Source organism: Piliocolobus tephrosceles, chromosome X (genome assembly GCF_002776525.5).
Source record: "Piliocolobus tephrosceles isolate RC106 chromosome X, ASM277652v3, whole genome shotgun sequence".
Lineage (NCBI taxonomy): Eukaryota > Metazoa > Chordata > Mammalia > Primates > Cercopithecidae > Piliocolobus > Piliocolobus tephrosceles.
The window spans coordinates 57074371-57090057 of NC_045455.1; the positions used below are offsets into that span (position 1 = coordinate 57074371).

Below are 15687 nucleotides of genomic sequence, written 5' to 3' on the forward strand. Positions count from 1 at the left end.
TTCATTGATTTTTTGGAGGGTTTTTTGTGTCTCTATCTCCTTCAGTTCTGCTCTGATCTTAGTTATTTCTTGCCTTCGGCTAGCTTTTGAATGTGTTTGCTGTTGCCTCTCTAGTTCTTTTAATTGTGATGTTAGAGTGTCAATTTTAGATCTTTCCTGCTTTCTCTTGTGGGCATTTAGTGCTATAAATTTCCCTCTACACACTGCTTTAAATGTGTCCCAGAGATTCTGGTATGTTGTATCTTTGTTCTCATTGGTTTCAAAGAACATCTTTATTTCTGCCTTCATTTCGTTATGTACCCAGTAGTCATTCAGGAGCAGGTTGTTCAGTTTCCATGTAGTTGAGCAGTTTTGATTGAGTTTCTTAGTCCTGAGTTCTAGTTTGATTGCACTGTGGTCTGAGAGACAGTTTGATATAATTTCTGTTCTTTTACATTTGCTGAGGAGTGCTTTACTTCCAATTATGTGGTCAATTTTGGAATAAGTGCGATGTGGTGCTGAGAAGAATGTATATTCTGTTGATTTGGGGTGGAGAGTTCTATAGATGTCTGTTAGGTCCGCTGGGTGCAGAGATGAGTTCAATTCCTGGATATCCTTGTTAACTTTCTGTCTCGTTGATCTGTCTAATGTTGACAGTGGAGTGTTGAAGTCTCCCATTATTATTGTATGGGAGTCTAAGTCTCTTTGTAAGTCTCTAAGGGCTTGCTTTATGAATGTGGGTGCTCCTGTATTGGGTGCATATATATTTAGGATAGTTAGCTCTTCCTGTTGAATTGATCCCTTTACCATTATGTAATGGCCTTCTTTGTCTCTTTTGATCTTTGATGGTTTAAAGTCTGTTGTATCAGAGACTAGGATTCCAACCCCTGCTTTTTTTTGTTCTCCATTTGCTTGGTAGATCTTCCTCCATCCCTTTATTTTGAGCCTATGTATGTCTCTGCATGTGAGATGGGTCTCCTGAAGACAGCAGACTGATGGGTCTTGACTCTTTATCCAGTTTACCAGTCTGTGTCTTTTAATTGGAGCATTTCGTCCATTAACATTTAAGGTTAATATTGTTATGTGTGAACTTGATCCTGCCATTATGATATTAACTGGTTATTTTGCTCGTTAGTTGATGCAGTTTCTTCTAGCCTCGATAGTCTTTACATTTTGGCATGTTTTTGCAATGGCTGGTACCGGTTGTTCCTTTCCATGTTTAGGGCTTCCTTCAGGGTCTCTTGTAAGGCAGGCCTGGTGGTGACAAAATCTCTAAGCATTTGCTTATCTGTAAAGGATTTTATTTCTCCTTCACTGATGAAACTTAGTTTGGCTTGATATGAAATTCTGGGTTTACAATTCTTTTCTTTAAGAATGTTGATTATTGGCCCCCACTCTCTTCTGGCTTGTGGAGTTTCTGCCGAGAGGTCTGCTGTCAGTCTGATGGGCTTCCCTTTGTGGGTAACCCGACCTTTCTCTCTGGCTGCCCTTAAGATTTTTTCCTTCATTTCAACTTTGGTGAATCTGGTAATTATGTGTCTTGGAGTTGCTCTTCTCGAGGAGTGTCTTTGTGGTGTTCTCTGTATTTCCTGAATTTGAATGTTGGCCTGCCCTACTAGGTTGGGGAAGTTCTCCTGGATGATATCCTGAAGAGTGTTTTCCAACTTGGTTCCATTTTCCCCCTCACTTTCAGGCACCCCAATCAGACGTAGATTTGGTCTTTTTACATAATCCCATACTTCTTGCAGGCTTTGTTCATTTCTTTTTCTTCTTTTTTCTTTTGGTTTCTCTTCTCGCTTCATTTGATTCATTTGATCCTCAATCGCTGATACTCTTTCTTCCAGTTGATCAAGTCGGTGACTGAAGCTTGTGCATTTGTCACGTATTTCTCGTGTCATGGTTTTCATCTCTGTCATTTCGTTTATGACCTTCTCTGCATTAATTAGTCTAGCTGTCAATTCTTCCACTCTTTTTTCAAGATTTTTAGTTTCTTTGCGCTGGGTACGTAATTCCTCCTTTAGCTCTGAGAGGTTTGATGGACTGAAGCCTTCTTCTCTCATCTCGTCAAAGTCATTCTCTGACCAACTTTGATCCGTTGCTGGCGATGGGCTGTGCTCCTTTGCAGGGGGAGATGCGCTCTTATTTTTTGAATTTCCAGCTTTTCTGCCCTGCTTTTTCCCCATCTTTGTGGTTTTATCTGTCTCTGGTCTTTGATGATGGTGACGTACTGCTGTGGTTTTGGTATAGGTGTCCTTCCTGTTTGATAGTTTTCCTTCTGACAGTCAGGACCCTCAGCTATAGGTCTGTTGGAGATTGCTTGAGGTCCACTCCAGACCCTGTTTGTCTGGGTATCAGCAGCAGAGGTTGCAGAAGATAGAATATTGCTGAACAGTGAGTGCACCTGTCTGATTCTTGCTTTGGAAGCTTCCTCTCAGGGGTTTACTCCACCCTGTGAGGTGTGGGGTGTCAGACTGCCCCTAGTGGGGGATGTCTCCCAGTTAGGCTCCTCAGGGGTCAGGGACCCACTTGAGCAGGCAGCCTGCCCCTTCTCAGATCTCAACCTCCGTGTTGGGAGATCCACTGCTTTCTTCAAAGCTGTCAGAGGGAGTCGTTCACGTCTGCACAGGCCTCTGCTGCTTCCCCTGTTATTTTTTAGTTGTGTCCTGACCCCAGAGGCGGAGTCTACAGAGACAGGCAGGTTTCCTTGAGCTGCTGTGAGCTCCACCCAGTTCGAGCTTCCCAGCGGCTTTGTTTACCTACTTAAGCTTCAGCAATGGCAGGCGCCCCTACCCCAGCCTCGCTGCTGCCTTGCGGTTAGATTGCGGCAGACTGCTGTGTTAGCAAGGAGGGAGGCTCCGTGGGCCTGGGACCCTCCCGGCCAGGTGTGGGGTATATTCTCCTGGTGTGCCAGTGTGCAGTATTGGGGTGGGAGTTACACGATTTTCCAGGTGTTGTGTGTCTCAGTTCCCCTGGCTAGGAAAAGGGATTCCCTTCCCCCTTGCGCTTCCCAGGTGAGGCGATGCCTCGCCCTGCTTCAGCTCTCGCTGGTCAGGCTGCAGCAGCTGACCAGCACCGATTGTCCGGCACTCCCGAGTGAGATGACCCCAGTACCTCAGTTGAAAATGCAGAAATCACCGGTCTTCTGTGTCGCTTACGCTGGGAGATGGAGACTGGAGCTGTTCCTATTCGGCCATCTTGCTCCGCCCCCGCCATAGTCTTCTAACTGTCCTTGTTTCCTGTTTTGCCATGTGTAGTCTGCTGCCATACAGTAGTTAGAAAAATCCTTAAAAAATGTGTATTTCATCTTATACTTTCCATGCTCATAGCTCTCCAATACTTATCCATCCCACTCAGAATAAAACCTAAAGTCCTTACCATAGTTTATAAGATCCTATCAGGGGATGGCATACTTTTTCTTAAATGGCTATACAGTAGATATTTTAGACTTTGTCACATATGATCTCAGTTGGGTCTGCTGCTGCTGTTGCTTCTGATTTCCTCACTACTTCCTCCTCCTCCTCTTCGTTCTTTTCCTCTTCTTTTTAACAAGCATTTGAAAAATGTAAAAATCATTCTCAGTCCAAAGATCATACAAAAACATTTGGCACTCAGGCTGTAGTTTTTCAGCTGCCTGCCTACAGGATCAGTCCTTGTCATCTGTAACTCTTATCATGTTCACTGAGTCTTCTTACTGTCCTCTAACTATGCCAAGTTCATTCCTGCCACAAGGAATGTGTATTTTCTCTTCTGTTGGCTAGAAGTGCTTTTTCTCAGGTTTCCCATGTCCTCTTTCTTCATTCTAGTCTCTGCACAAGTGATATTTTCTTTGCTTCTGTCTTTTCTTTTTTTGAGACACAGTTTTGCTCTGTTGCCTAGCCTGGAGTGCAGTGGTGCGATCATGGCTCATGGCAACCTCAAACTCCTGGGCTCAAGTGATCTTCCAACCTCAGTCTCCTGAGTATCTAGATCTACAGGCATGCACCACCATGCTGGGTTAATTAATAAAAGTGTTTTTTGTAGAGATAGATTCTCACTATGTTGCCCAGTATGTTTTTAAACTCCTAGCCTCTAGCAATCTTCCTGCCCCAGCCTCCCAAAGTGCTGGAATTACAGGCATGAGCCACTACGCTTAGCCTCACAAGCGTTATTTTCTTAGAGCAAAAGATAATATTTTCTCTAGAGGTTCTTAAATAGCTACTTCCCCATCACACACTCTCTTTATTCTATCTCCCCCATCTGAATAGATAGTACCATGTTTTGGCATAGACCAAAGTCCTAGGACTCGTCTTTGACTTTTATTTCATTTCTGTGTCTACATCATGTAAACAGTACTTGGCACACAATAGGTGTTCAATATATCCTTTAAGTAATAAGTAATAATGAAAGTTATTTTAATACAGAATAAGAGTTATGAAAAATGAATCCATAGATTGGGGGAAGGGACTTGTGTGACTCACGAGAGGCCTTCTGTGGGAAGTCACTCTCAGCCCAGGTCTAACCAATGTGTAGGAGTAGGCCTGGGTAAGGCTTGTAGTAGTGGTGGTGAGGGTTTGGGTAAGGGGGGAGTGTGTTAGAGGCAGGATTCTCAGGTGGGAATGCAGAATCCTTGAGGCAACAAACTGTTCAAGTTGGACAGTTCAATATTGCTGAAGTAATTATCGTTAGCTAGTGGATTTAGTCTGTCTTTCCCAGTTTATTGGTTAAATCTACTTGCTGCCCTATTTAAAATGTTGCCTCCTTTTTATCCCATCCTTCAGCCAAACACACCACATTTAATAGCTCTGTTTCTGTGCCTGAATTGTAATGGCCCCAGAGAAAAGATTGACAGGTTAGTTTTGGTTTTTCATATAAATAGAACCATGTACTGTGTACGTTTTGTTTGGGCTACTTCAACCTAGCATTAATTTTTTGATTCCTTTGTCTTGTTGCATTTATCAGTAGTGAATTCTTTTTATTGCTGCATAGTATTTCATTGTGTGGTTATACTATAATTTGTTGATGAATCCCTGGGTTGTTCTCAGATTTTGACTGTTAAGAATAAAGGTATTCCATACATTGTAGATTTTTTCATTTTTTTCCTCTTACTTAACACCTAACTGTGCAATAGCTTAGTAATATGGGCAATGTATATTTAACTTAAAAGAAACAAACATTTTCCAGGGTGTTTCGTTTTATATGTCCACCAGTAGTGCAGAAGAATTCCAGGAGTATCAAATTCTCACTACTCTAGGAGACTACTGTAGGGACTATGTAGCACTCCCTCATTTGTGGTTCCAATTTGAACGTCCCTGCTGACAGGTGATCTTGAACATGTCCTCATGTGATTATTGGCCATTCACATATCTTCTGTTATGAAGTTTTTAATCTGTTTGTTAATTTCTTTGTCTTATTACTATTGAGTTATAGGAGTTCTTTATTCTGAATACTAGTCCTTTATGAAATGTATCATTGGGAGAGGCAGTGTTGCATGGGTCCTGAGTTTCCCTACATCTTGCTGGCTGTTCCAAGAACGCAAAGTTTGATTGCTCTTTACTCATCCCGTTTTCAGAGTTGCATTTGCAGTGAGTAGCCTGGAGAGGTGAGGTTTTGCCTCCCTCTGCACAATGAGCATGCCTATTACTGCTCACTATAAAAATGGTGAGTCCCCCAAGCTCAGTGTTCTTCTCTTATGATGCAATCCATTGCATGTGCAGGCATTCACCATGGGCCCTGCATTGTCCCCGTGTGATTTGGTGGGTTAGGGACCCAACGCATGCATAATAAAGTCCTTTGTCTCTAATCCAGGAGTCTTGTGTTTTCTGCTAGCATCTGTGAAACACTAACAGGCTAACTTAGCTTGTATGTAAGTTGAAATCTCAGACTCTATACAGTTCTTAACTGTATTGCAAATATTTTCTCCTAGTTTGTGCTTACCTTTCATTTCCTTACTGAAACTAATTTAATAAGAGACTTTTGAATTTAATGAGGTACAATATTTTGGTTTTATAGCTAGTACTCTTTGTGTCCTATTTAAGAAATCTTTTCCTTCTCCAAGGCAGGGAGGATTTTTACCTATTTTCTTCTAGATGTTTTATAGTTTTAGCTTTTACTTTTACATCTAGGATCCAGGTTCACTTTCTTACATATGAAAGTCCAATTTTTCTAGCACCATTTGTTGAAGAGATTCTTCTTCCCGCCATTGAATTACATTGGAAACTTTTGTGAAAATCGTTGACAATATGTTATATTTCTGGACTCTCTATTCCACTGATGCATGTACCAGTCTAATTTGATTACTATAGATTTATAGTTAATCTTGAAATCAGATCATGTAAGCCCCCCAACTTTGTTCTTTATCACAATTGTTTTTCCTATTTTAGTTCTCCTTTATTTTCATATAAATTTTAAAATGTACTTCTCAATTTCTACAAAACACTTGATGGGATTTTGACAGTAATCATTGATTGAATCTATGGATTTTTTTTCAGAAAATGTACTTAATAGATTTCTTAATAAAATTATGTCTTCTGATCTATGAATATGGTATGACATATAAAAAAAAACAACTTTTTTTAATAGGTTGTCTTCAGTTTCTCTCCACAAATGTATTGTAGTTTTATCTATAGATATTTCCTTTTTTCTTTTTTTTTTAAATACGTAAATTTCTGGGATACATATGTAAAACATGCAGGTTTGTTACAAGGTATACACATGGCATGGTGATTTCCTGCACCCATCAACCCATCATTTACATTAGGTATTTGTCCTAATGCTATCCCTCTCCTAGCCCCCAACCCCAGAAAAGCCCCAGTATGTGAGGTTGCCCTCCCTGTGTCCATGTGTTCTCATTGTTCAACTCCAACTTACAAGTGAGAACATGGGGTGTTTGGTTTTCTCATTCTTTTTTATGGCTGCATAGTATTCCATGGTGTATATGTGCCACATTTTCTTTATCCAGTCTATCATTGATGGGCATTTGGGTTGGCTCCAAGTCTTTGCTATTGTGAACAGTGCTGCAATAAACATATGTGTGCATGTGTCTTTATATAGAATGACTTATAATCCTTTGGGTATATACCCAGTAATGGGATCACTGGGTCAAATTATATTTCTAGTTCTAGATCCTTGAGGAATCACCACACTGTCTTCCACAATGGTTGAACTATTTACACTCCTACCAACAGTGTAAAAGTGTTCCTATTTCTCCACATCCTCTCCAGCATCTGTTGTTTCCTGACTTTTTAATGATCACCATTCTAACTGGTGTGAGATGATATCTCAGTTTGGTTTTGATTTGCGTTTCTCTAATGACCGGTGATAATGAGCTTTTTAAATGTTTTTTGGCCACATGAATGTCTTCTGTTGAAAAGTGTCTGTTCATATCCTTACAGTAATTGGGTGATTTTATGATTGGGACATATAATATCCTATTGAGTGATGATAAAATGAACTAAAGCATTAAGATTTTTGGATGCCTGAACTCATCTCTGTAGGGATGTAGCTGTAAGGACTTTATAAAATGTGGATTCAGTTAGCTCTCATTTCATGAAATGGCATCTTTTGGTTCAATTGAGTTTATTGCTATTCAGGAGATGGAAGAGAAGAGGTTCCAATGTTTTAAGATAATTAAAATCCTTATTTTTCATAATACAAATCAAAGGTAATAATGAATATTTAGAAATCTAAAAATATCAGGCACATTATTTAGACATATTAAGTAACTATCAGAAGAAACTGTTAAAGGAATTAAGAATTACTATCTTTGTGAGACAGGGCTAAGATGTAGGATAGGTGGTTTTTGTTTTTTATCTTTTAATACCACTTTTATTCTTATCCACATGCACTTATTGGTTATTCTCATACTTAAAAAGTATTTGCTACATGGAGCTTACTTATTGTTGAAGAAAAAAATCTATTTATTCAGTTGTGGTTTATTTTGATCCTACCCAAATTGCAAGTTTTTCGGAAATAAATTTAGAATGGGCTACAAGAGATCATCTAGTTAACCTCTACTGCTATATTTTTGGATAAAAATATTGGCCTGACAGCATGCACAGGAAACTTGAAAAATTTATGATATCAAGAAATTGTAAACAACCTTCTTGCCCAAGAGCCAGGGACTAATTAAGTAAGTAATGCAATAGTCTGTAGGCAGGAAGAGGTCATATTTTTTATGGCTTATGTATTGACATTGGAATATGTTCATGAAATGTTGCCTAAAGATAACAGCCTATAGAACAATAGGTATCAAATGATGTTTTAAATAAGTAAAGTATATTGTATTAGTTTGTTCTCACACTGCTAGTAAGATGTACCTGAGACTGGGTAATTTATTTATTTTTATCTTTTTTATTTTTATTTTTTTTGAGATGGAGTTTCACTCTTGTTGCCCAGGCTGGAGTGCAATGGCACGATCTCAGCCCACTGCAACCTCTGCCTCCCAGGTTCAAGCGATTCTCCTGCCTCAGCCTCCTGAGTATTATAGGCATGTGTCACATGCTATACTCCTCAGCCTCCTGAGTATTATAGGCATGTGTCACAATGCCTGGCTAGTTTTGTATTTTTAATAGAGACAGGATTTCTCCATGTTGGTCAGGCTGGTCTCGAACTCCCGACCTCAGGTGATCTGCCCACCTCGGCCTCCCAAAGTGCTGGGACTATAGGCATGAGCCACTGTGCCTGGCCGAGACTAGGTAATTTATAAATAAAAGGGTTTAATGTACTCACAGTTTCACATGGCTAGGGAGGCCTCACAATCATGGCAGAAGGCAAAGAAAGAGCAAAGTCACATCTTATATAGCAGCAGGCAAGAAGTGAGGAGCGAAGGTGGGGGAAAAGCCTCTTATAAAACCATCAGATCTCGTGAGAACTCGCTGAGTATCACGAGAACAGCATGGAGGTAACTGCTCTCATGATTCAGTTACCTCCTGTAGGGATTATGGGAACTACTATTCAAGATGAGATTTGGGTGGGGACACTGCCAAACCGTATCATATATGTTTTAAAATATAAATATATGCCAATATATTAATACTCTCTCTATGAGAAAAATGCTTTATGTAGAAATATATTAGTAGTGCTTATTTTGAGGCACCTTTGTTCTTGTTGCTTTTCTGTGTTTTCCAAATTTTCTCTGTTGAACAATCAATTTTTTGGTAATTCAGAGCAAAAAGAGACATCGATAAGTGCTGTGTTGGTGCAAGTTGAATATGTTCTTTGAATGATATCAGTGACTGTGATAAAAATAATCGGGTGTTCATTTTCATAGCTCTCACCATTTCCCCTTTTATTTTCTGAGATCGTACCATTGAATTCTTCTTTATTAAATTACTACTTTGATATTGACATGAATAAAATTAACCCTTCTTTACAGTGCTAATTTGTTTTGCTTTATTGGGAATGTTTTCTTGAATAACATTATATTAAATTAATAAAAACAACAAACATGAAAAACACCTAATTTCCTGCCACTTCACCTGATCTTCTTTTGAACTTAAAGAATTCATTTCCTGCCATTGGATGGTGAATCTGTAATTTAAATAATATAATTCAGAACTCTATTATTAGTTCACCATCCTCATCATTTCCTATCTAGGCTATATAGATACCTTCTCAACACATCTCTCTGCTTCTGATCTCAGAGTAAAAGTCCAAGTTCTTTGAGTGGACTGTAAAACCTACAGTCCCCTCCATCACAGCGTTTTTTTTCCTGTATCTGCATGGTTAGCTGTCTTATCTCCTTTAGACTTTTTATTTAAACACTCAAGTTTGAGTCCTTTGAAGTCTTCTCTGTGAGGCTTTCTTTGACTATCCTGTTTAAAATTGCATGTCTCATATGATGCTACTTGTTCTCTTTCCTGCTTTTCTTTTTCTCTACAGTGTGTATTATTTACAGCGCAATGCATTTTAGTTATTATTTCTCCCCATATGTAGCTTTACATAAAGCTTAGTAGCTTTACTAAGCTACATGTAGGTAGGAAGTTCAATCTTTTATTCTTCTTTCATCCCTGCTCTATTCTCAGTACTTAAAGCAGTGCCCAGTATTTAGTAGGTACTTAATGTTCGTTGAATAATGAGTGAACTCTGACTCTTCTAATTCATATTTCACACTGGAGTGATCCTTCCAAAACTCCCCAGGAGAGCTAATTGCATAGTAGTGCTTTATCACTCCATGATCTGGCCTCTGTCTTCAGTTGCATATGTTTTTGTTTTTCTCTCCATGTGTATGTGCATGTTATGTTTTGGTCTGGAAGTTATTAATTCCTTTCTCATTCTTTGCCTGCCTAATGCCTACTTACAAAAGAAAAACCAGGAAGATGTACCCCTGTTATGGCCTGATCTGTTCTGCCAAGTTAGATGTTCTTTCTTTGAGTCTCTTTGTGCTGTGTTACAGGAACTAGACTGTACTGAAAATTATTATTTTCTTGCTTGCATTTCTTCCAGACTTCGCTTTTTGTTAATCCATGTGTCTACAGTGCCTAGAACTAGGCTTATAGTGGTAGTTGAATGAATTAATACCTAACAGCCTTTTCTATGCTGCTCAGAATACTAATTTTAATAGGATAGTTCTTATATTGAGTTTTATTTTGTGTGTGCCTAAAAATATTACTGTGTTGTAAGATATTTTATGTATTACACAATTGTTCTCCATGACATTTTACATTTGAGAAAGCAATTATTTCAATTTACACACCTTCTGATGTTATATTAATATCTTTTGTGGATATCACAGATTATGAATTTATAGATTTTTGGGCAGAGGTAAGGAAATTATCTACCACTCCTGCCCAAATAGCGCTAATTATAGTAGTTATGTGATGCTGTTAGGGGGATTAACTTGCTATTTTTTAATGGGTAATCTCCATGCAGTATTAATCAAAAATTTTTTTGACTTATTTTATAGGGAAGTCTTAAGAGAAGCCGACAGATCTCACCTCAGGAATTCATTCATGAGCTGAAAATGGGGTCTGCAGATGAGAGACTTGTCACATGCCTGGAGTCTCTCCGAGTGTCTTTGACCAGCAATCCTGTGAGGTAATTCATCTATTTGAACACCAACAGGGCAGATGTCATTAATGTGTTCTTTTAGTTTAATTTTTTTTTTCATTGTGCCTGGTAAACCTCAACAGTTTCATGAAGTACAAACTGAATGCCTGATATTTATATGCAGGAAGAAATATAGTCTCAATAGTACCTTTTGCATTTATTACTGAGTGGTACATTGCTGAGGGACTTTTGAAAAGCTCTTTTCCCCCATAGAATTTTTAGAAACCTAAGGTGTTTTCTGAAAGAGAACTGTCATGTGAGAAACTATTAATTTAATATGACTGAGTTTCACTCTGAATTTTGTCATTATATATTTACTTGCTGATCTTATTTGACACAGTAAGAAATACCACTAATTCAGTTTTTCTGTTGTTGGAAATGATGTCGTTGTAGGACCCTATAGGTTAGTTTTGCTGTATTTACCAAATAACAGTACAGAACAACCAGAAATATTCAATTCTAGACACACACTAAAAAAAAATTTATCTGAAGTTCAAATTTAAGTGAGTATCCTGTACTTTATATGAAAACAGTACCATAGGTGTTTCCATAAGTCTGTTTTGCAATGGGGCTAATTTTTGGTGCCTCTAAGAAATAGTTGTGAGCAAAATTTAACAATTAGTGTAAATATATTTTTATAAACTGGGCATATTTAAACTTGTCAGATTATTGCATGGTAGGAGACAGACTTGTTAAAAAAACAAAAACCAGGAAGATGTACCTGAAATATATCACGTATGTTAATTGTGGTGCCTAAAAAGAGAGATTTTAGTCTATTCGGAGGCCATATGCTAACTCTGAATTAGGTGGCTAAACAAGAGTATTTTTGAAAAAATTCAAGCAGAAGTTGTTATGAAATACCTAAACAGTCAGAATCAGAGAATTTCAGAGCTGCAAGGATTGTAGATCACTTTTGGGTTTTTACTGTGTAAGAAATGAATGATTATTTTTGCATAAGAATATATGTATATGTAGTCATGTATATATGTGTGTGTGTGGTGTGTGTTCTGAAAGCTACAATTGCATACTATAATTGGAGGTTCATGATATGGAGAAGAATTTGCTCTGATTATTACTTTTTTGGAGATTTCTGTGGCTGGATTATAGTATGCAGAAATCCTTGACCGTACAAGTATTTAAAAGAAAACAACCTTAACTGCTGAGATGTGAGACTGAGTGACATTTAACTAAGGAGTATGATGAGTAAACAAAGAAACTTTATTGTATTTCAACTTTAGTTTTCCATATTTTGCCATTTCCAGTCTGTCCTATAGACTTCAAACTAATGGTGGGCATGAAACTAGGGCTTCATGTGTATAATTTGCCTCTTGTTACCAGACACACTGTTTAGCATGTAGGAAATGCTCCATAAAGATTTGTTGATTGAAACAATGAGGTTTTAATTTTAGCCTTCTTTAATCTTACCTTGGCTAGTATTAGAAACTGAGAATGGATTAGGGAATTTATTTGACAGGTTTATTCATAAATGAAGAGCTTTGGTGTCCAGCTTAATCTTTGCCTATAAAATATGTTCATTTAAAAAAATATTTGTCCAGACATGGTAGCTCAAGCCTGTAATCCCAGCACTTTGGGAGGCCGAGGCGGGTGGATCACTTGAGGTCAGGCATTCCAGACCAGCCTGGCCAACATGGCGAAATCCCATCTGTACTAAAATTACAAAACTTAGCTGGGCATAGTGGCGGGCACCTGCAATCCCAGCTATTTGGGAGGCTGAGTTAGGAGAATTTCTTGAACCTGGGAGGCGGAGGTTGCAGTGAGCTGGGATCATGCCACTGCATTCCAGGCTTGGGTGACGAGAGTGGAAAAAAAATTACTGAGCACCTGCTGTTTTCCAGTAGTATGTGTAGGTGTAGGGCTTGAGGAAACAAAGCAGATTCACACCGTATTTCTGTGGAATTTAAACATAGAAAGAGGGTATTTGGGGGTTGACTGGGGAGACAATTCACACTCATTTCTCAATTTATCTGTCTGCCAGTGGGCACAGGAAATATTCATAGTTTTTCAATATAATGAGAAGTAGACCCTTTATTTACTACCATTATTATTCTCCTCTTCTTCATCTACTCAAAAGTAGGTGTCTGTGCTAACAAAGGAAAACAAAATAGAAGGTATATATGAAATCATATATCTTACAATGGATTATTATTGTGATTTTACCTAAAAACACTGTGAAATTATGCTATGTCTGGTTCATTTGAACCTTATTTAAAGAAGAAAAACTAGAAACTGGTGGAATTGTTTCTCTAAGGATTCACAATTCTAGAATATGTTATTAGGAATCCATGATGTTACCCATTAAGTAGTTTTTTTTTTTATTAATTGAAAAGAATAGAAAATATTATCATTGGAAAATTTTTTCTGAAATCATGCCATTTTATTTTTAGAGAGAAAATTGAGAAGATCCTTTTTTTTTTTTTTTTTAAGAGATGGGGTCTCACTGTGTTGCCCAGGCTGGAGGGCAGTGGTGCAATCTCAGATCACTGCCGCCTCTATCTCCCGGGTTCAAGTGATTCTCCTGCCTCAGCCTCCCTGGTAGATGGGATTACACGTGCATGCCTGGCTAATTTTTGTATTTTTAGTAGAGGCAGGCCTCAGCATGTTGGCCAGGCTGGTCTTGAATTCCTGACCTCTAAGGATCCACGTGCCTCAGCCTCCCAAAGTACTGGGATTATAGGTATGAGCCACTGTGCCTGGCCCAAGATGATACTTTTTGAGTATTTCTTTGTCCGGTGTTCCTATTAGATAAATGACTTAGGTGGACATGTAAAACTGGGAACTTATACCTGTGATCAAATTTTTGGACTTTCCTGTTAGTTATGATGTGCCTGCTCTTTAAATAAGTTTTTAATTTTTATACAGTATGTGACTAAAAAGGATTTCTAATTTTTGTGAAGTTTTGAGATCATTGTTAGACCTGTCATATCATTAAGTACATTAAAGTTTTTAAAATGTCTGAATAGAACAAAAAGGAAAATTGAACTGATTGATGGTTTTCCAGTGCTGGTGTAGGTTCAGGATTTATTTAAATAAAAAATGAAAGAAGGCCGAGTATAGTGGCTCATGTCTGTAGTCCTGGCACTTTGGGAGGCTGAGACGGGCAGATCACTTGAGGCCAGGAGTTTGAGACCAGTCTGGCCAACATGGCGAAACCCCGTCTCTACTAAAAATACAAAAATTATCTGGACATGGTGGTGCATGCCTGTACTCCGTGCCACTTGGGAGGCTGAAGCACAAGAATCCCTTGAACCTGGGAGGCAGAGGTTGCAGTGATCTGAGATCATGCCACTGCACTCCAGCCTGGGCAATAGAGTGAGTCTCAAGAAAAAAAAAAAAAAATCAAGGAAAAAGTAGACTCCTCCGTACTCCCAATTACCTCGCCCCTCTTGTCTCTGGATATGTAATATTTTTAGAGCCACTCTTCAACTTCTGAAACTGCTTAGCAATTGTGAGCCATATCAGCCTTTTACTCTCTATGAATTATGTGAAAACCAGTATGCTAAATACTAGATTATTTGCCTTGCTTTACAAAGATTTGATGTAGAGATCACAAACATCTTCTATTTGTTGTTTATTGATTATCTAGTATTCTTGGTGACAGTTTTGAGCTAGTTCTGAACACCACGGAAAAGACCAATTTCTTCAAATTATCAAATATTACTTTTAGTGGATCTTGACATAGTCAATAATTATGTTTGAATTATGGAATACATTTGGTTAGAAACATAAAATGGTAGATAGCAACATCATTATGATTGAAATCAAGCATTTATAGATCATACTCATCTATGCATGTAGTAAAGGTGTCTTTATTTTCTCAATTTGACATGCCTGTCAAGGGCAAGATTCTTTGTCTCAAAATCTAGGCTTATCAGGTTTTTGTGTTTTGAGATTTTAGGCTTTATTTTCCATTAATCGTAGTTAAAATTTTCATTTTCAAATTAACAAGAATAATTTTATCATAAATTTCTATTTTTGTTAGATTTCTAAAGATTTGTATTTTTACAAATACATTGTATTTTTACAAATACAAATACATACAAGGCATCACATTGACAGTAGGTGGAAGTTTTAATTTTTATGATTCAGAAAGCTTTTTAAGAGTAAAACTCAATTTTATCATTTAGATTGGTGATGGATTTCTAGTTAAAGGGATTCTTAAGTTGATAACTATAATTTTGAGAAAATCATTTTGGAAAATTTTGCAGAAATGTGTGTGTTTATATGAAAACAAGTAAATGGCCTTTGAATGTCATTATTCCATTTAATAACTGTCATTTTTGGAATCTATTTTTTCTTCATTTCTGGAATTTAAAAACACAAAGCAGGTGGAAGATCTTGACTTTGGAGTTGATCTAGTTCATGTGTAAAGACAGAAACAGAAAAACTTGTGACAAGCAGTGAGATCAGTGTACTCATTTTTATCAACATGATCTGAGGAAGTCTTTCAAGATCAGAAATGTGAAGTTGCTAATACTTTGACTTACTTTAAATTTTCAAATAAAATATTAAACATTTCCAAAAGACAATTTGTCATAACAGTAAAACATGCATCTCCTTGCCTATTAATGAGGCTGAGACATATAATATTGCCTATAGCTTTGAAGCTTCCTTTCATCCCTTCTTAATCCTATACCGTCATTCATTCCTAAGCACCCCTTCCCC

The 15687-nt window shown here is 37.8% G+C and overlaps 1 protein-coding gene across 2 annotated transcripts in view; it reads left to right on the forward strand.

Moving 5' to 3' along the window:
* The window catches only part of DIAPH3 (diaphanous related formin 3), a 522768-nt gene that overhangs the window by 120908 nt on the left and 386173 nt on the right, over positions 1-15687 (forward strand). For both annotated transcript variants that reach the window (XM_023196219.3, XM_023196220.3), the window contains one exon: positions 10862-10992. In XM_023196219.3, the coding sequence (XP_023051987.2) occupies positions 10862-10992 (131 nt within the window). The remainder of the gene's footprint in view (positions 1-10861; positions 10993-15687) is intronic.